The 21,871-nt window shown below is 38.6% G+C and overlaps 1 protein-coding gene and 1 pseudogene across 2 annotated transcripts; both read left to right on the plus strand.

Annotated features, from left to right (window-relative positions):
- The first annotated feature begins 2,877 nt into the window (after positions 1–2,877).
- Positions 2,878–5,744, plus strand: LOC149212750 (26S proteasome non-ATPase regulatory subunit 2 homolog B-like). Of its 2 annotated transcripts, none has more exons than XM_089391900.1 (6): positions 2,878–3,194; positions 3,392–3,477; positions 3,606–3,827; positions 4,763–4,876; positions 5,072–5,185; positions 5,273–5,744. In XM_089391900.1, exons 1-6 carry the CDS (start codon positions 3,161–3,163, stop codon positions 5,360–5,362), a joined length of 660 nt encoding a protein of 219 aa, XP_089248026.1. In that variant the 5' UTR covers positions 2,878–3,160; the 3' UTR covers positions 5,363–5,744. The 2 variants fall into 2 exon arrangements, with proteins under 2 accessions (XP_089248026.1, XP_089248027.1); XM_089391901.1 differs by having other exon boundaries at positions 2,880–3,194; positions 3,373–3,477; positions 5,273–5,741.
- Positions 5,745–7,298: 1,554 nt separating this feature from the next.
- LOC149212751 (uncharacterized) lies at positions 7,299–8,358 on the plus strand (annotated as a pseudogene).
- The last annotated feature ends 13,513 nt before the right edge of the window (positions 8,359–21,871 follow it).

Genomic DNA, 21,871 nt, shown 5'->3' on the forward strand with positions numbered 1-21,871 from the left:
GTTCAACATGTCAAGGTATTCATCTCTCATTCCCTGAATGAATATTATTTCTAAAATCACTAGATCGAGATGACTATGTTTGGATGTTTGTAGATTATAATGGAATCACTCTACATAATATTCCAAGTTCTTTTCTTCCTTCTCTATCACTATTAATATCTCCTCTCCTAGATCACTAATTCAGCAATAGCCTTGGTATTTTTCTAGAAATGTAGTCATCATATCTCCCCATGTCCAGATAGTGGAAGAACCTAGTCCAATAAACCATATTAATGTTCTTCCTTTTAGAGTGGAAGGAAATAGTTTTAGCTTATGAGCATCTGAAGTGTAGTCATAAATCCTATAAAGAACAACAAACTCAAACATAAAAGTGTAAGGATTTTCTACAGTCAATCCATGGAAAGATGGAAGGGTTGATAGAGAGATATTTTTGATAGGGGCTTCTCGCTCTTATATCACTTATTAAAAATTCAAAAGTGGTAATAGTGGAATATGTCATGTTATTATTGTTATTATCCCTATTCGAATTTCTCCTAATTACTGTTCTAGTGAGTATCTCGCTAAATATTGTTCAGACAAATGTTCTGTAGATGAGGATTCTTATGATAGTTGCTCAGATTGTTATGGGGCTAGTTGTTTTACTGCACTGTCTAAGTTTGGGTATTTGAAAGTAAAATAATGTTCTCCCGATTTTGGTTCTATGTAACAACACACAATAGATCTAGAAGTAGGAGTATATCTATCCTACAATAAACATGTACAATTATAATAAGGAATCCACACCTAATACATTAAAGGAACAAATCTCCCATCGACACTGTGATCGCTACTAAAGTGGAGGGCCCTTCCTCTCTAGTAGGGTGCAGGAAGAAAATGAAAACTAGTTAAGAACCCAACATAAAAATTGCAGTAACATCACGAGATATGATTATATTAAAAATAATTGAAGAGTACAAGATCCAAATATTGGTATTGTCTCTGTTCTGTCCCCTTTCACATGAGACTAAGTTCTTTTTACAAAGTCTTTACGAAGGCCTAAAATTAGGAAAACGAATCAGTTGTGAGAATCTATGATTCTCATGCTGATTAAGCTAACAAAAATAATAAAAAGATATAAATTGTTACAAGATGTTTTAATAATGATTTGTTGTGTTTATAGCATGCATGTTTAAACACAATTGTAACTTCTTAGATATTCTTAACTGTTCATGTGGAATTACTTTATGTGACCCTTGTGAGTTATCTTTGAAAATAATAGCTACAGTCTTGACAATTCATGGTGTAACATCTTCATGGTGAAACAAAAAAATGGCAATCTGAGTGTAACAACAACTCGAGCCGTGTAACAACAAGGAATAGCAATAACCATTCATCCATGGCTATCAGTAGCTATGGCAACACCTGAAAGAAAAACATTCCGAAGAACTTTTCCAAAGATACCCTAGTTAGTCATCCCAAAGAAAGCATCGTTTCATTCAATACTTAGCAGAAAATAACATAATAATAAATCAAAGAAAATATCTCTTGTTTATCAGAACAAGTGACATTGTACAAGGGAGATTGTAGGTTCAAATGAGGGAAAATGACCAAAAATGGGAAAAAGGATCACTAAACTATCCTTAAATATTGCACCCAACACAAATCACCAAATATTAGATGTGTCATTGCACATGTATGCACTTAGAAAACCAAGTCCCAAAGAAGGGTCATATGCACCATATGAGTTTCATAATTTTCAATAGTCCAAATCATCAAATATTGGATGTCACATATTACATGCATGCACTTAGAAAAATAAGTCCCAAAGAAGGGTCTTTCAAGATACCAAATATTAGATGTCACATTTCACATGCAAAACCAACTCTCAAAGGAGGGTCATTTCAAGATAGAAAAAGATAAGCAATAGGCCTCCAAGTAAGACACCACTTCCTCTAGACATCTACAACCATTGACACAATTAAAATATTATGTCAACATTTATATACTATCATGAACCAATGGCTACAATAAATATAGAATAAGATATTTCAAAATTATAAATAGATTACATTAGAAAACCTTCATAATAAAAACTTCTCTCAAGAAAAATATGTACTTTTATAAACATAATAATTTTTAAGATTTTTTAAATATTTTATTATTTAACACATATATCAACATATAAATCTCTCCATATATTGATCTCCAAAGAAGGCTTTCATGTGACACTTACACTTTCCTATGAATGCCCCTACAGTAAATATGGGTAAATTGTGGTTAAACCGGAACCTTCCACTCAAAAAAAGTTTGAATAGTGCACTTATCACTAACTAATTTACCTATTGCTTCCTTATTCTTAAATAATCTACATCCCAAGATTTCTAAGAATAAAAATACTTGTATTAAATTTATATCGTCTTTAAAACTTTATTTTAAAATTGTTTAATATTATTTTAAAATTTGACCATATTCTCTTAAAATTATTTTTGAGTTTTAAATAATAAGTTATAACTTTAGGCATATCCCGAATTTTCGAATTGAAAAATTATAATTACATAGATAAACATTATTATTACGCCGTAAGGCGTTCCCTCTGAGAAAGACATCCCTAAAATGTGACGTGTGCGATTTTGAGCCATTGATTCTGTGTGTTAGATGATTGGGGTGTTTTCTGCCGTTGATTTAATCTGTTTTTTCATAGAATGATTTAATTTGTTTTTTTCACCAACTGGAAGACAGAGAGAAGCTCTGGCAATGTGCCTCCTGGCGATGAGACTCTTCGCAGTCACTGAACCGAAACTCTTAGCAGTCACTGAACCGAAACGTGTCTCCTGTCTTTCTTCTTGGTTTCGTGTCTTTCTTCCTGCCGCGTAGCCAGCGCAGCCATGCACAGACCTCAGTCTGTATGGCGATAAGGTTGGTTTCCGCATTGCAGAAATGAACGCCCTCCGTCAGATCGGGGAACCTCTGTTGGCGGAATCCGGCGGCTCGCCTTCCTTCTGCACTGGATCGCCGGCGGAGTCCTGCACGACGGAAAATTACGCGTCTTCTAACAGCGGGGACGACGCAGATGGACCAGATTCCGGTTGTGTCCAAAGCTCTCTGGTAAGCGATTCAGTTGAAGAAGAACAGACGGCACTCTTAAGGCATATCCCCATTCAGAGTTACGCCCAGCTCAAGAATGGCTCCGAGGAGAATGGATCTTGGCGCCCCAGGTTCGATTCTTAAAATATGCCTCAGAAATATGTCTGAGACCCTTTAATGGGGCTTTTTTGGGTTTTAATGATATATTGCTAAGTTTATTTTTTAGTAGACATCTTTTGCTCTTACGGCAAATTCCTTTACAATGGGTGAATAATCTCTTTACCTTATCTTATGAACGTTTAATTTCAGGCATACGCACTTCTTGCAGAGTACGTTAGTAAGGATGAGTCAAACATTCGAATTGGGGCAATTATGGGCCTTGGGTTAGCATATGCTGGTTCTCAAAAGGAGGATGTGAGGAAACACTGTCTCCCTCGATGCAATTATATTTCCAACTATATCTACTGGAATATTGCTCATCTTCTGACTTGCCTCTTTTCCCAATGGTTATTAATTTTAGTGCATTTTATATGTTCTTGCAGGTGCTTAAACTTCTTTCTCCTATTTTAGTAGACTGGAAGGTTCCCATAGATGTAATTGCCTTCACTGCTATATCTCTTGGATTGATCTATGTTGGATCTTGCAATGATGAAGTGGCTCAGTCAATTATTATTGCCTTGATGGAGAGAAGTGATTCTGAGCTAGGAGAGCCACTTACTCGATTTCTTTGTTTAGGCCTTGGCCTCTTATATCTTGGAAAGCAGGTGAGTGGATTGATTTTGAACAGAGTCCATTAACTGCCATTATATCCTCCAGACATATATTGGTCAATGATTTGTGCTTACTTTGGGAATATGCTGTAAGAAAAAGAAACATAAGATATGCTGATTTTTTTTAAAAAGAGTGAAGAAAGAGGTATATTTAAAGGAAAATTATGAAATATTTTACATGAGATCCCGTCCACACAAACTCCAGAGGAGCTGCTCAATTACCAGCTAATACAGTGATTAAAGGGAAGTGGGTAAATTAGGGATATGAAATGTCCACAAAATAATTGAAAGGAGATAGGACATAGAGGTTTCTGGGAGTGATGACTGATTAGAGATTGCTGATGTTCTCAACTCCCTGGCATTCCCAGAAAAGTGTTAGAAGCTCTATTTAATGCTGTATTTGTACTAACATTGAAGGTTGTTACCGTGTTGTTTAGCCAAGAGGTCATTTTTAGGAATCTTGTTTGTTGCCATCTGTATGATTTTCTAAAGCACTCAACTATACAAACGTATGCAGGGAATTTATAGTTTAGTAACTTCTAGAAAACATACCTTTTGATAGCATTTTGACAAGGAACAAGTAAAACATTCATTTATATAACATACTGTTGCGGATTCCTGGGTGCTATTTTTTCTGCTTTCTGGTATTTCAACTTTTCCAAGGTGGAAAGATCTAGCTAAGAGCATGTAGGTAATGGTTTAAGCTAAAGATTAAATGAGGGTCACCATGCCGTTTCCAATATGTTGAAGAAGATTTATTGCCAATGATGCTATAGGTATTAAAGAAGTGTTTTGCTTGATTTTTGTGAGATGTTATGGCACTAGGTAGTGATGTATGGCTTGCATAATGTCTGTGCTAACAAGAATACAGGTTTTCCTCGATTTTGCTCAAAGTCACAGGCTTTTAACTCTTCTCTTGAAATAAACAGGAAAAAGTTGATGCAACTTTGGAAGTAGCAAAGACATTCAATGAGAAAATATCAAGATATTGTCAAGTTACGCTGGAGTCCTGTGCATATGCAGGGACTGGAAATGTTCTCAAGGTGTTGCTTGTTTACTTTTAATATGTTTTGTATTTATATGGAAAATATGCAAAATATATTGCATATGGGATGCGTGTTTCACTTCTATATTTTGCATAAAATGTGCAAAATATATTGCAGATTGTGAAGGTTCTATTCTTTAAGATATTTTGACACTGACAATGTAGGAAAATGGATTTTTCATGTCATTTACAGGCAGCAACGTTGGCTCTGGGATTAATTGGTGCAGGAACGAATAATGCTCGAATAGCTGGCATGCTTCGAAATCTTTCGAGCTACTATTACAAAGATCCTAGTCTCCTTTTCTGTGTAAGTTATTTATGCATTATATTTTGAGATCTGCCTTCTCGTAAAATTTTCTTGTGCAGCAATGTGAGTTGAATGAATTTATTACAGGTTCGTATTGCTCAAGGTTTGGTGCATCTAGGAAAGGGGTTATTAACTCTGAATCCTTATCATTCAGACCGATTTCTTCTGTCACAGTAAGTTGTATAATTTTTTCTTGTGAGCAATGTATATTCAACTCTGTCCAGGATAGAGGCCCAGTCATAGAGCAAGTGATCCAGTCTTTGAGCGTGGACAACTCGAAGGAAAGTCCTGGGATATCAGGTGGAAAAGGCGTTGGAAAGAAAAAGAGGGAGGCTGTTAAGTGCAAAGCAGCTTGTCTCTGTGGAAGAGCTCCTGGTCAAACGAAAAGGTTGAAGGTAATTGTGAGTGGTACAGTGTATGTGCGAGAAATTGTGCTCCGAAATTCAAGAGTCATGGACGGAGGGCACCTGAAGCTGTCAAGAGAAGGGACTCGAACTGATATGGAGAATGATGAATAAAAGTAAAGTGTTAATGTATAGTGACGTGTAGTTTGACGGTAAGTCATATGGGTGAAGCCCTGTAGACTGAAGTTCAAATCTCATTGAGTATAATGACCTGCTGTGGTGGCAGAAGATGGTGTAAATATCTTTTTACCGTAATGGGCTAGAAATTTTAAATATAATTAGTTTTTAAATTTGTTTATGAATTCTGGATAAATTGTGATTGGTTGCACTGTTAAAGTACTTTTAGATATTAAGTTGTTGGTTGAATTTCTAATTATATTCCGATATTATTTAAAAACATGACTATAATATACTCTTACCAATGGGAACTATATAAAATGTTAACTATATTTATTAATGTGATTACAATGTGTATTAAATTCAAACTTATCTTAAATTTATATTAATTTTGTTTTATTGATGAGTTATAAAATATTTGTTATATATATCTTATTAAATTGAAATTTTAAATATTTTAAATATTACTTTTAGATAGAGTTTTTTAGTTTTTTCAGAAGGTTTTTTGATGGGTTTTTCTTGTCTAATTTTTTTTAATTCTATAGGAATTTATTGAAATCGCAGGCTTCACAATCGAAATGCCTTATGGAGTTTTCATGGTGTTAAATCCATATATAGAATGAAAAAACTAGTTTAAATAGCACAAATCAAGATTTCACCTCCAATTTTCCGTCAGATTCTAGCACCAGAAAGTCTAAAGAGTCTTGCTAAAAACAACTCCCTCTTAGACGTTAAGTCACTAGTTGAATTCAAAGTCCTATTCAAATATTATTCTAGGACATAACCATAATATACCAATGTAGAACTATATAAAATGTCAACCATATTTATTAATTTGATTACAATGTATATTAAATTCAAACTTATCTTAAATCTATACTAATTTTGTTTTATTGATAAGTTATAAAATATTATATATATATATATATTAAATTGAAATTTTAAATATTTAAAATTGAATATTTTTTTTAACGGTATTTAAATGTGATGTGATAATATGGTTTAAAATTAGTCCTAAGAAATAATTTAGGTGGTCGACTTACTCTTGCTAAATACTTGCTCTATCAAAAGGAGTTACTCTCGCTAAATACTTGCTCTATATTGAAGTGTTTAATCTCACTCATAGTCATCAAACAAAAAACATACATAGAAGTCAATATCTCTTGGAGAGTCAAAGATAAGAGGCTTTCGATTTCACTCCTCTTAGTTAATACAAGTTTTTGATGTGTCAGGTGTCGGGCCATCTCATTTGGCTGTGCCTCCGAGCTCTCTTTTTCTCAACATGATGTGATGCGAGATTTAGCCTTCTATCTGGCCAACCAGGATAGTACCATTCATTGTAAGAGGCTTTTTATGCCTAGCAAGGAGGATAATATTCCCACAAAATGGCTAACACTCAAAGATCAGGCATCTAAGGCTCAATTTGTTTCAATTCATACAGGTCACTACTGAAACTTGTTTTCTTTAACTGCCTACACATTGAATCATTTTTTGATCAATCTACTTATGTTCCAAATTTATTAAGATGTTAGATAAACATTTTTTATCAGCATAGCATACTGACTTTTACATTTCTGGGAACTGTAGGTCCAATGGAAGAGAAAAATTGGTGTCAAATAAACTTTCCTGAGGTGGAAGTATTGACTTTGTTTTCCGCTGCTAGTCATTACCGTCTTCCAACATTTTTACATACCATGCCAAAACTGAAGGTTGCTATAATATACAATTACAGTTCTAAGCGTTCAACACTTCATGGACTGCTGAGCTTCCCTGCATTTCCTCAAATAATGTCTGTACTACTTGGGAGGTTGATTGTGTCTCCTCTTTATGAGTATTGTAGATCCTGAGAGAGCTTGGAAAAGTTGTCTGTATGCCTATGTGAGGGTTTGGGGAATATGACTTTATTGGATAAGGGATATAACTTTCCAAAGTCTCCAAAATTTCAAGAAATTAACTTTGACCACTGCAGTGATTTGGAGGAACTGCCTGGAAACATATGCAATTTAACTTACCTCCAGAAGTTATCTGTCACTAATTGTCATCTTATCCAAAAGTTACCCGATGACTTTGGGAGGTTAAGGTCACTTAGGGTGCTGAGATTGTTTGCATATGCCCAAGTTTGTCAATGCTTCCTCCTTCCGTTTGTGCACTTCAACAACTCGAATTTCTTGATATTTCATTATGCAGGTCTTTGAAGGACCTTCCCATGGAATTTGATCAGCTATCAAACTTAAAGATTCTGGATATGAGGGAGTGCTCTGGACTGAAGAAGCTGCCTAAAGCATTAGCCAAACTAAGATCTCTTAGATGTGTAATCTGTGATGAGAGCACTGAACGACAGTGGCTGGCTATCAAAGCCTCTACCATGCCTAATCTCATAGTTGAGGTCATCGAAGAACATTTTAATTTGGATTGGCTTGATGATTGAAAAAGTTCATGATGCCTCATCTTGGCTGCTTCAATGCCTTTAATTCAGTAACTTATGCTGGTGAATTGCCTAAATTTGAACAGAACAGAGGATTGCTTCTAAGATTGTATTTGATGTATAGGTATTATGTTCTTACAATTTAGGGTTGTGGTAGCCGAGGATGTTCCATGTTTTCTCAATTAACTTGTTTGTACATTACTGTATATATTCATACATTTTGAGCACATGAAGTCTTTTGAGAATAAATTGGTAGTTACTGGTTTGAACTTCAATATTTTGGTGTCTTATAATAACAAACAAGTACTTAGTCTTAACAAATCAGTAACTTGTTGCCGAACTATGCTTTATTTGAAAAAGCTGATGATCTAATCTTATGAATGCAAAGGGTCATGGCCACTGTTAACTGTGATTGAATTTCTAATAATGCTACAGATTACTTATATAAAACATATTATTACATGCTACAGATCACTTATATAAAACATATTAATAGATCAGAGGTGATAAAATCCCTTAGAAAAAGTTGAAGTCCTCTCCATCGGATCTCTGTTAAATAAATCAATAACCAAATAAAAGACTACTCTATTGCCTCAGTCATAACTGCTTCAAGTGGTCCAAGATCTGCAAATTCCATTTGGGTATGCTTTTTCTTCTCTAAGTTGTGTTAACCATGTAACTAAGTTTTCTTTTGAGGGTTCATGGTTCTATCAAACTCACAAACAACTCCATGTGGTTTCCATTGGATCTCTGTTAAAGAAATCAATAACCAAATAAAGACTACTCTATTGTTCCAGCCATAACTGCTTCAAGTGGTCCAAGATCTGCAAATTCCATTTAGCTATGCTTTTTCTTCTCTAAGTTGTATTAAGCATGTAACTAAGTTTGCTTTTGAGGGTTCATGGTTCTATCAAACTCAAGAACAACTCCGTGTGGGTTGCCTTGTGTCTGTTATTGGTGCCCCCCTTTTGTTGCGAGGAGCGCAACAGGTGGGGTGGCAGCGCCCCTTTGGGGTATCGACCCCCTGTATGGGATCTAGGGTAGCGGCTCAGGAATTTTTTTTGGACCCCATATTAGGTGGGCGGACCTACCTATGGTTTAGTGCATCAGGGTTTATGATTTTAGTCATTGAGGTCTCAATGACCTGGGGAAAAGTGTGTGAATGGTGAAAGATCATTGAATTTCTGTCAATTTATTAGGGCAGAGTAATGCAGATTAAAATCGAAAAATCTCTGCTTTTCCTTTGTCTTCTTTAGTGTGTTAATATTTAGGCATTATAACAATTGTTGTAGTTTTCGGATCTAACCCTATATGACATCAATAAAATAATACACATTACATGATGTCTCAGTGTTTGATAATGTCCATGACATGATATAACATGAATAGAATATAATAATGTGTATTACATGATGGCTAATGTATCTTAGTTCAGCCTGCATTACCTTGTGACCAGGATTGTAATTCTCCATTCTAAAGGTATACAACAACTTTGTAGTTATAGAGTTGGATGGGGAAATAATGATTTTGTGCTTCCCTTGCAAACTTGAATCCCTTGCACTAGGCCTCTCAGACCCCACATTGTCAAGTAGAGGGTTGCAGGAGCTCACTTGTGCAAACAAACAAACCAACAATGCAAACACAAGTGAAGTTCACTCCAAAATTGCACTGAAATGACTTGTGATTAAGGGGAAATCTGAGGCAGGAAATCCACAAAATCCAAAAATTAGAAACAGTTTGAGGAGATAACAATTTCAATATATATAAAATAATAAACCAAATAGGATAGAACAAACCCTAACCCTTTGTGATCTCATTTGCATGTTTTTTAATCATAGAACAAACCCTAACCAATATAATTATGTTTTCTTTATCAAGGTAGAACAATATTTCTATTAACGGAACATAACATAGTAAATGATAAATCTTAAATACTAAAATAATAACAACATATTATATTGAAAATAGATAACTTAACCACCACATATTAAGCTTCTTCCATAAAAGAGTTAAAGTTCTTGAAATAAGTCATATCTAATCCATATAAATATGGACGTTAATAGGGCTATATCGCAAATTTAACAACATCCAATGTCCATGGTCACTACATATTGTGTACAGAATCCTCCTGCACCATTACTTAGCATATGCTTTCTCTATATCAACATTTAGACAAAAACACAACACGTATTTGCCATATACTATAAAGCTGAACAGGCTGCAGAACAAAATGCAGATCCTCCAGTGCTGCAACTTGTTTTATTTATATCAACCTTCCTCTGCATACATCGATCATGGAAACTCATATCGGTAATGTTAAGGTCAAAAAACAAGATCCTCAGAGGATATGCAACTTTTACTAATATTGTCCATCATTGCAAATTGCATGTAAAACAGACCAAGTACATTACTAAGATTGTACATCTTTTTTTCTGGTAATACAGACAAGGGCATTGCTAACACTGTACATTCTTTTCTGGTAATACAGGCAAAAGCATAGCTAATGCTCTATACAGACGAAGAAATAGCTAATACTGTACATCCTTTTCTAGTAATACAGATGAAGGCATTGCTGACACTGTACATCCCACCGAAATTACTAATACTGGTTAGTTTGCAAATGCGAAGGCAACACAAGCACAATAAATAGTCCAAAAATACATTATTCCAACATTCAAACATACACACTAAACAACACTACTCAATATCCTGGGCTAAGATGGATTTATGCTGGCTTAGCTACTTGCACATAACAACCAACCAGTTCTCATAATACTAATTTTCTTGTCCTTTCTATTGATAAACTTATAGAAATGATGCTACTTTCAATAAAGAGCTTGAAAGACAACATCAAGTAAATTGTCTCTCTCACTCGTGTGAAATCATAGGTCTTTGTAAGATTTCCCATACTAACAGAATTGCTTTTTTCAATATCCTGCTTCCGTCTTCAAGGTGGCTCTTTATCCAACTCTACAAAAATGAAAGTTGGGTCTCCTCATCTACCACAGCAAGCCTTTAAAAGTTAAAATCACAGTTCAATATATTAGTGAAAACTCAAACATTATGACCAAGCAATGAACAAAAATGAAAGTTGGGTCTCCTCATCTACCACAACAAGCCTTTAAAAGTTAAAATCATAGTTCAATATATTAGTGAAAACTCAAACATTATGACCGAGCAATGCACACTTGTTACTATAATAATGAACTGCATGCCTATAAGATTACATGAATGAATGCAACAGTTGTTGTGACTCAATATATTAGTGAAAACTCAAACAATATGGCCAAGCAATGAACACTTCTTACTATAATAATGAACTGCATGCCTATAAGATTACATGAATGAATGCAACAACTATTGTGAATCAATCAATTTCTGTAAAAACCCATCTCGCATATAGATTGAAGTCTAGAGAATAGATCTAAGTTTGTAAGAACCTATCAATCTCAAGCTTTTAATCACTCCTGTACAATATAAACATGGGAAGAAAAGATAGAGACTTACCATATGACAAGATAGAAATGAACTGTTGCAAAATAAAGTCAAATAAAGTCCTCTGATTTGGTTATTGGTGATGAAATTTGTATTGATCTCTCTTTTGTATTCTCCATAAAAACCTTCCAAACCAGCCTTGAGAAGATGGTTTCCATCATCCATGTTTCTCATGACACCACACATGGAAGGGATCTAACATTTTCTAAAAAAAAGTCTTCCATACACTACTTGAAGAATTCAAGGGCCATTCTATTTTCCACCTATTTTTCTATACGAAAATCACTTTGCACTTGAAAAAGGAAATTCCATCAATGAATATTTAATACATTCACCACCAACCCTAAACAACATAGGAGACAATACATTTCAATATTCCTCCACACTCTATGCCTTACGGCGTTTCCTTTGCAACATTAGGTGCAAATGCTAGTTTAGATTCTTTCTATTTTTTTTGTAATTATATGCTATGAAAATATGGTTTACATGGCCTCTCAAAACATGAAACCTTGTTTAAAAAAATGATCCCTAAGCTCGCGCTACATTTACCTTATTTTTAGCTTCAATTCGGAGAAAACAAGTAATTTATATATATTAACTATATAATCATGAAGATAAGATAAGAAATATGAATTTTATTAACAAACATATGGATACAGATTGAGATGAACGATGTAAAGCCCATGAGTAATCATCGTGAGTTGGCGAGTCAAGCGCGCTGGGGGAGCACATTTAACCAACGAGTTGGCACGAGATGGCATGGGTGCATGACAAGCGAGACAAGTTGGTCACACATAACCGGCGACTTATGGGCAAGCCTGCACAACGAGCTGAGCCAAAAATGGCTAAGTGTTGGCGAGTTGGCGAGTTTATATGGGTGGGCAGTCCCACACATGGGCGACGTTATGAAAATGGCGAATTAACAAAACAGAGGGTTGGCTTGACAAAACTCGAAGCCCCTAGCAAAGGTTGGACTGTCGTATATATTAGCAAAGGGATATTGGAAAAAGAACAAGTGAAGTCTTCACACTTCATCACAACAAAGGAATTCCATATGTTATGGGCAGACTACCTGAGCAACGAAGTAGAGGATGTGCCCACTAGACAAGGGAAGTGAAGAAATAGTGAAGGGGCGAACAACGCTACCACAGGTCGGGTGGACAGAGCTAACCATAGTCAGGGCAGACCAAATGGACAGGCTACATGTCGCCACATAGTCGGGTTAGGAGAGTTACAGTAGCGGTGAAAGCTTGAATGCAATGCGGAGGTGAGGCAAGCTGGACAAGGCAGCTCGGGGTGGTGCGCCTGTAGGTGAATGATACGAGTTAGGGCAAGTACGCCCGCGACAAGGCAACACGTACCAGTGAGCACGTGCGCTTGTGGCAAGGTGATGTGAGCCAGTGGCAAGTGCATCTAGCACGGTTAGAGAGCTCGGTGGAAACAATAAAACAATGCACGGTGTTGTTTTGTTCAAGCAAGGTTGCATGGTACAATGACTGATTTGGTGGACCAGCTAAGCTGCACAACAGCCTCTGTTTGTAATTTTTATAAACTTTGTCGAGCTATCCTCCCAGGGGAATATTGTAAATATTAATTGCATACATTGTGTATCTCATCTCTTGCATTGGTTTATGGTTATTAATGTATTCTGCACATTAATAAGTTAAAATGCAAAAATATGTGAATGTTAGGCGTAGTCTGAAAAATAACTTAGAAATTAAAATGTTGAAGTGTTTAGTCGGTGCCGCATATTGTGCAACTTGTGAGAAAAGAGTTGGTGGCATGACAGATGCTATCAAAGCAAATTGGAGAGACCAGGTATGTATGCAGCCTAAAGTTTTGAAAAGGAAATCTCAGATTCACAGTTTGGGGTTCCTGGACTTAGTAGCTCATGGCAAGACCATCCAAGTGTTGGTGGACACAGGGGCCACACATAACTTCATGACTACATGCTTAGCGATGGAAGCTGGGGTGCAGATTATCCCATCAGATGTGGAGGTCAAGGCAGTGAACTTAAGGGCTAAAGCGGCGGGATTGGCATACGAAGTGCCAGATTGAATCAAAGAGTGGCAGGGTCAGTTGGACTTCACAGTGATGGAGATGAATGAATTTGACATGATATTGGCACAAGATTTCATGAAGGGAAATAGAGTGTTTATTGTTCCCTTCTGTGATGAGATTATACTGATTGGAGGGTCATAGGCTTTGACATTTCCTACTTATAAGAAAATGAAGGAAGTCAAGGTGCAACATGTTTCTGCACTAATTTTGGAGAAGGATATGCGGGAGTCAGATGTAGAGACATATGAGATAGTCATCAGAGAAGTTGATAGTGATGATGGAGTGGGGATGCCTATTCCAGCGGAAATTTTTGAGGCGCTAGCCAAGTATGTAGGTTTAATGCCCAATGAGCTACCAAAGAAACTTCCACCAAGGCATGTGGTGGACCATAGCATTGAGATAGAGTCACAGAAGCAATCTTTGGCAGAAGCTCCTTATCGATTATCAAGACCAGAGTTGGAGGAATTGAAATGACAATTGAAGGAGTTAACTGATGCAAGTTCTATAAGACCTTCAAGGTCCTCCTATGGAGCTCCAGTATTGTTCGAGCGGAATAAAGATACGAATGAGCTACGGATGTGCTATGGTTATCATGCTCTCAACAAGCAAATGATAAAGAGCATGTATCGTTTTCCATTAGTTGCTTTGATAAGCTTGCGAAAGCCCGAGTGTTTTCCAAGCTATATTTGGGGCATGGGTACTATTAGGTATGGATAGCAGAAGGAGATGAGAGGAAGACTGCGATTGTGACAAGGTATGGAAGCTTTGAATTCCTTGTCATGCCATTCGAGTTGTGTAATGCTCCTGCTATGTTTTGCACTTTGATGAATGATGTACTACATCCATACTTGGATTCGTTTGTAGTAGTATACTTCGACAGCATCATGGTGTACAATGATAACAGGGAGCATCATAAGAAACTTGGCTTTGGTGTTTAAGGTATTGAAGAAGAGTGAGTTGTACTCGAAGAAATTGAAGTGTATGTTTGCCCAGATCGACATTCCGTTCCTTGGACACATTGTGGGTCAAGGGTACATACGAATGGAGCCGAGCAGGGTGAAGGTGATAGATGATTGTGTTGAACCGAAGAATGTCAATGATATGGAGGTGTATTTGGGAATGACCAACTACCAACAAAAGTTTGTAGAGGGGTACTTCAAAGTGACCTCATCATTGATAGACCTTTTGAAGAAGGATAAGTGATGGAATTGGATGGAGAAATGTCATATGGAATTTGAAGACTTGAAGAAGAGGATGGTTTTAGCACCGATACTAAAGTTACTTAACTTTGAGCGACCATTTGAGGTACACACAGATGCTTTGGATTTTGCAATAGTAGGATTCATTATGAAGGATGGGCATTCGATGGCATATGAGAGTCAGAAGTTGCAAGATAGAGAAGGAAGGCATCCAGTTCATGAGAAGGAGATGACTGCGATAACCCACTATTTGCAAGTGTGGAGGCATTACTTGATTGGGAAGCCTTTTGTTGTTAAGACTAAAAACATTGTAGCAAGTTATTTTGCATCACAACCAAGGCTGTCAGTGAAGCAAGCTCATTGGCAGGACTTCTTGGCAGAGTTCAACATGACTATTGAGTATAAGATGGGTAGAATCAAAGCAGTTGCAGACGCCCTTAGTAGGAAGGGATAGTTAGCAGCATTGGAGGGAAGGAAGACTGGGCAACACGAAGTAAGATTCGAGTACAAATGACTGAGGATATGAAAAATAAGCTCAAGGAGAGCATTGAGACTGATACTTAGGTGCAGAATATTGTGAAGCAGATAAAGGAGGGGAAGACATAAAAGTTTTTTCTTCGAGATGGACTCTTATTCTTTGGGAACCGACTCTATGTTCCGAAGACATCTGGATTTAGGAGACACCTTCTGAAGGAGATCCATGAATCTCTGTGGGCTAGCCACCGAGGGGACCGTCTTTCTTTAGCATTATTGGAGAGAGGATTTTTTTGGGAGAATATGAGGGAGGATGTAGAGGAGTACGTGCACACATGTATTATTTGTCAGTAGGACAAATCAAACATCCTTAGGTAGGGAGGATTGTTGCAGCCTTTACCGATTCCATAGAGACTGTGGATGAGTGTCTCGATGGACTTCATCACTCAATTACCGCACGTGTAAGGGTACAATGAGATTATTTTTGTGGTTAATAGTTTTTTCAAGTATGTTGTCTTCATTCCAATGAAGACACCTTGTGGAGCCGAGAAGACTAGAGATTTGTTTTTCAAGAACATGGTGAAGTATTGGGGGATGTCGTTGAGCATTGTGTCGAATCGCGATCCGCGGTTTACAGGCAGATTTTGGACCACATTGTTCAAGGTAGTCAGGACATATTTGTTGATGAGTTTGAGTTACCATCCACAAAAAAATGGTAGATGAATGAATCAATACATTGCTGGAGAACGACTTCAGACATTATGTGACGGCTGATCAGAAGAATTGGCCTAAACTCTTAGGTGTAGCTCATTTCAGCTACAACACGTAGAAGAGTTCTGCAACAGGGTATAGTCCATTTTAGTTGGTGAATGGATAATTGCCAATTTCTCCTCATACTGTATTGACAAGAGGATTCTTGAGGAGTCCTCATGTGAAGAAGCTTATGAAGGCATGGGATGAGAACTTGGAGTTGGCAAGATTACACTTGCACGAGGTTGTAAGGAGGATGAAGAAATGCGCAAATAAGGATAGGAGGAATGCACACTTCAGTGTGCGAGATACAGTTTTTCTGAGGATTACCAGAGATCAGTTTTAGCCACCGAAAGGGACTGCAAGATCTTTCACAAGGAAGTATGAGGGGCCATTTTGGGCGAGATGGAGAAGTTGCCTATGAGTTGGAACTTCTACGCCACATGCATTCGAAACATCATGTTTTCCATATAAGTCATTTGAAGAACTGTAGACTTTATGCAGAACATCCAGATAGGGTGGAGCCACCGAGGGGACCAACCATGATTCTTGACAGACCAAACCTTGTTTTGGAGAAGATCTTGGATCTTCGAATGAAAGGACTTGGGAGTAACATGTGACGGGAATTCTCATTAGATGGCAAGATGCATCGGAGGAGGATAGCTGGGAGGCAGAGGACTCATTGTGTAGATGGAAGAAAAAGATTGTGAAGTACGATATGAAGCTACAGAGGATAGCTAGATTGCTAAGGAAGATAATGACTTTAGGTGGGGGAGGATGTAAAGCCCACGAGTCATCATCGCAAGTTGGCGAGTCGGGCGCATCGAGCGAGCGCGTTTAATCGACAAGTTGGCATGAGTCGGCATGGGTGCGCGACGGGCGAGACGAGTTTGTCGCACATAACTGTCGAGTCAAGGGCGTGCCTCAACGATGAGTCGAGCCAACCGAACGAGCCAAGGAGCATCCACACGAAAGTCATGCAAAAAATGACAAAGCGTTGGCAGGTTGGTGAGTTTATATGGGTGGGTGGTGCAACAGATGGGGGCCCCACACCATGGTTTATGTTAAGAAAATGATGAATTAACGAAATGGAGTGTAAGGTCCTCGAGCTTAAGTGCGAAAGGCGCCGGGCGAAGTCATCGTGCACGAGGGCGCGGGCAAGCACGCAGGCATGCGAGCGCACGACGGGCGCGCGACAAATGGGCGTGCGACGGTGCTGTGGAAGAAATGCGGCGATACCGTGAATAGCAATGCGACGAAACCATGGATCAGATTACGACACTTGGGAAATGAGGCTAAGTGTTGGGATTTTATATTGTGACTTGGAAGGAGCTCGCAGTGAGGGCAAGCCGACTTGGTAAAGGCCCTTATGGGTCGCATTGTGTATGGTTTGGGGGTTGGCCAAGGGGCTGCACAGCCCATGTAAACTGACAAATAAGAATATATATGAGTGGAGCATGAGAGCTCATAACTCATCATCTCATTCACTCTTACATCTTCACAAGGAGCAAGAAGGAAGTGCGCAAGTCAAGAGGGAGTTGTGCATATCTCATGTGCATTGCTCGAAGAGGATTGTACACTTGGTTGAAGTCTTGTGATCAGGTCGAAGGTTGGGCAAGTGTGCCCAGGGTGAATTCCAAGGTGCGGTTTTGGTGTAAGACTTGGCATAGGATTCTAGGTGGCTCGGGTGAGCACCATCCTTTGTGCAAGAGGTGCACAAGACTGTTGTAAAAGGCAGGTTTGCCTCTCTATGTAAATTTGGTTAAGTGTGAGACTTGGTTTGGCCAAGACATGTTTGTATGTTGTAAATTGATATTCTTAATAAATTGTCGGGCAGACTCACATTACGGGGAGTTGCCCCTCCCCTTTATACTTGTTGCAATTGTTGTTTTTCATAGTATAATTGCATGATGATAATGAACGAGTATGGGCTTCATTAAGTATAAAGGATAATTACACGTTTACTTGGTTGCAAAACACAAGCTAAGTAATGTTAATGTGAAAGTAGGCATAGTCCACGAATGTTAATATTAGTGAAAAGAAAGCGTTCGGTGGTGCCACACCTTGCTACAAGCGGTTGGAAGACCACCGCAGGTGTAGGGGCGTGATAGTTGGTATCAGAGCTCGGTTGGAGCTGGTGTTAGAGCAGGGTTGCTCGTGACGAAGTGCAGGTGTGGGTACACTTGGAAACTTGACAGTTGATGACAGTGGAAGCAGGTTTAGCAGAGGTGAAGCTTAGTGCTTGGACCAAGCTGAACGACAAGGCATGGCAAGTTTGGGAGAAGGTGAAGGGAAGCTCTTGATTACCTTATACAGGTTGAAGAGGTCGAAAGAAGAGAATCCCTGGATTCGAAAGGAACTTGAGGTCTTGGAAAGGAATGTTGAAGACGAACTTCTTCAACTTGGTTGGACAATGGAGCAAGATGAAGTTGTAGGTTGTGCTAACAAGGAAGAGGAAGCCGTGATAGTTGAAGATGTTGCAGACATGACCATGATGTAGGATGAACTTGAGGATGATCAAGTTGGACCAGGATCGTGCAGTTTGTGGACATGGGTGGATGAGGATACTCATATAGAGGAACCTCATGATGATGTAAGTACCACTGATACTTTTGTTTAATTTGGTCATTTGGTGGATGGACCATATGCAGGGAGAGGAAAAGCCAGTTTGCCTATGCTATGGAGGATCTTGCCATGGATGTCTATGATGAGACCTTGTATGGAGAAGCAAGGGTTGTTGATTGTTGCAGGACTTGTTGGGGTTGCTCGTGACCTTATGGTAGAAGGTACAAAGGCCCTTGACAAGGGAGGAACATGATGATCATTGTGGAGGATGTTAACACCGAGGTTGTTCCCTATGACTCCCTAGGGAATACGGCCGGGGTAACCACTAACCAATCTTTGGGTTACAGTTTCTAGCGAAACTGTAATCAGAGAGGGCTCTCTCTTTATGATTTGTCTCTGTTCTGATAGTATTTTAGGCTAGCTATGATGTTCATGGTTTTGTTTTTGAAATGTGTTTGGTGATGATTCCAGTTAATACATATAGGTACTTACTAGCATGTCTTTGTCCATTGGGCATAGATTCAGTGGTCCTTTAGTTTCCTTGATGTGTTGTTTGATACTGTAGTGAAGCTGCAGAGCCAGATTAGTGTCTGAGAAACAATATTCGTAATAGTGATTGAGTGTGGTGTATCTAGTTTATGCAAGGCAGTTAAGAATCTTACAATAAACTGCTAAAGAAAGACAATGAGAATATTATTCTGGAAGCAATGAAAAACTTCTAGATAACATTCATACCTATAGAATTAATAGAAACATGAGCAATTAAGAATTCATGTCCATGGTTAATTCTGAAGACAAACATGTACAACAGTAAAAATTGAGTGCAAGGTGTAAAAAGACAAATCCTGCACTATTCTTTTTCTCTACTGCTAGTCTAGTATAACATGAGTATGATTTAATAAACATAAGAAGACAAGAACAGAGATTGAGAAAAACTTGTTATTTCATCAGGCAGCACAGGAATTCTGCGTCAGCACTAATAGCATCATCCGGACATCAAGTATTTCAGGAAATCACTGAGCTGGTCCAGCCCTTTGTATTAGACAAACTGAGAGTATACAATAGATTTGCCTTAGAGTCAAAATCACCAACCCCTAATGCGTTGCCAAGGGGGGTATTTATACAAAATTTACATAAGAAAATTATCAGAGAATGAGTTAATAGCTCATTTAAGTTATGCCAACTCCTGGAGCATTGTAGCTGAGAGAGTTAATGTTGAAATAACTCTTTGGTGCCTTAGCTGTCAAAAATAGTCAGAAGCAGTTGGTTTGGCGGCTGAGGATACGCTGTCAAAATTTGCGTATTGTCTTATCCCTTAGGCTAGCTGTCATTGTCCATGTGTTGAGTCACCTTTCAGCTGCCTTTAATGCTGTCTTTGTCATGCTGTTTGTTTTGTAGTGACCTGGAGCTGGCAGTGGCCGAACAACTGAGGCTACCGTGGCAAAATCTGAAGCATTGCTTGCCACCAATCCTCCTTAGGCATTTGATGTCTCCAAATCTTTATTATGGTCTCATCGGCCTCTGTATATCTATAAAAGTTAGGAGGAGTTTCAAAAAGATGATTTACCTCATTCTCAATAAAGAACAAGCCTTCAAGTTTGTCATATAAGCTCTGTCCTGTAGGAGGCCCTGTTTGCTCAGATGTGCTGCCAGATGCAGTGATCTGATTTTCAATGACAGTTGCCATTCTGTTGGCAAATTGATCTCGGGAGATCAATCTTCCTGCTCCGCTTAGGAGGCTGGGCAGGCCCTTTGCTTGCAGCACTGCCATCTTGAGTTTATATTCCTCCACCTCACCCTGTATCTCATATCACTTCCTCTCCACTGTTTGAACATAATTCCTGAGAGTTAGTACCTTCTTGGCAGTGAGGACAGCCTCTGTTCTGTTGGCAATGCCTATGGCTGCTAGTTCCTCCTTTTCTTGCCTGTTCAGGAAGTCTATCATTCTATTGGCCTGTTCAGGTCTGTCTCCTAGTAATGTTTTGGCCTTATGGATTTCTGCTTGTGCTTGGACCATCAAGTCCATCTGCTCATGTATTGTTTTGATTGATCTCCATTGTTGACTGATGGATTGGCCAATTTTGGCCCATAGAATCCTTTTTATGTCGGCCATGGCAGTCTCTAGATTCAGCTCCTTCTCTAAGGCCTTTATCTTGTCTTTTAGGGCCTTTATTTCTCTGCCCTGCTCTGCTACAGTTACTTTTGATTTATCGTACTTGGCATCCAGTTCTGCCAATTTTTTCTTGGCCTTCTTTATCTCATTTGCCTGGAGCTCCATTTCCTTGATGGCCTTAGTCAATTTTTCTACACTTGTGCTGGCATCTGGAGCTGTTGTTGTTCCTGTTGCTTCTTTTGTGGGGGCCACTACTGCCCCTGTAGTCGTTGTTGTTGTTGAAGTAGTTGGAGGAGCTTGGGATGTGGATTCACCTTGTTTATCTTGTAATGCTCCTTCCAGCTCTTTCTCCAAATCCAGGACCCTCTTGTTTAGCTGCATTATGAGGTCCAGTTGGTCATCCACCTGTTTTTACTTTTGTAGCTCTGCCGTTTGAGGGTGCTCTGTGGGCAACAGCTTTAACCTCTTCTTTAATGCATTTAGGTCATCTTCTTTCTTCTTCAGAAGGGCCTTTACACCCTTTGGATCACTAGGATCATGTCCTAGATCAATAATGATGTCCTCAGGTGACTTTATTCTATTGTCTTTGGCCAGGGAGGACATTCTCTCAAAATCCAACTGTGTCTTGGTATTTTGCAGGGACTCCTTTAGCTCATGGGCCATGGTTGCCCTCTCCACCAAGGTTGCATAAACCATCTCTCCAGCTTGCTTGTGGAGTTCAATTTGGTCTATGGGATGGATGTCTTTGGCCATGACTTCCACCCTTGTCTTCACAAAATCTGCAGCTGACTTAGGCTGCGGTATTGTAGGCTTAAAGTGGCTGAGGATGATTTTTTCCTCTTTAATGTCATACACAGACATTAGCCTTTGTTGTTGGGCTGGTGTTGCATCTATAAATTGTTTGTAGACCTCTGCCCTCAGCAGATCATTTTGAGCCTTTATTTGTTTGAAAGAAGCCTTAGTGCTCTTGGGCTTCTTGCTCTGCTGGGAGGAGGAAGACACCTCCAAACCAAGTTGCAATCCTTGCTCCTGGTGAAAGGAGCTTGTCCCTGTGTGCTGGCTGCCCTCCCTGTTTTTCCTTGA

The sequence above is a fragment of the Pinus tabuliformis genome, chromosome 1_1, assembly GCF_031772625.1.
Source record: "Pinus tabuliformis cultivar Carrire ecotype Pingquan chromosome 1_1, CPIR1, whole genome shotgun sequence".
Lineage (NCBI taxonomy): Eukaryota > Viridiplantae > Streptophyta > Pinopsida > Pinales > Pinaceae > Pinus > Pinus tabuliformis.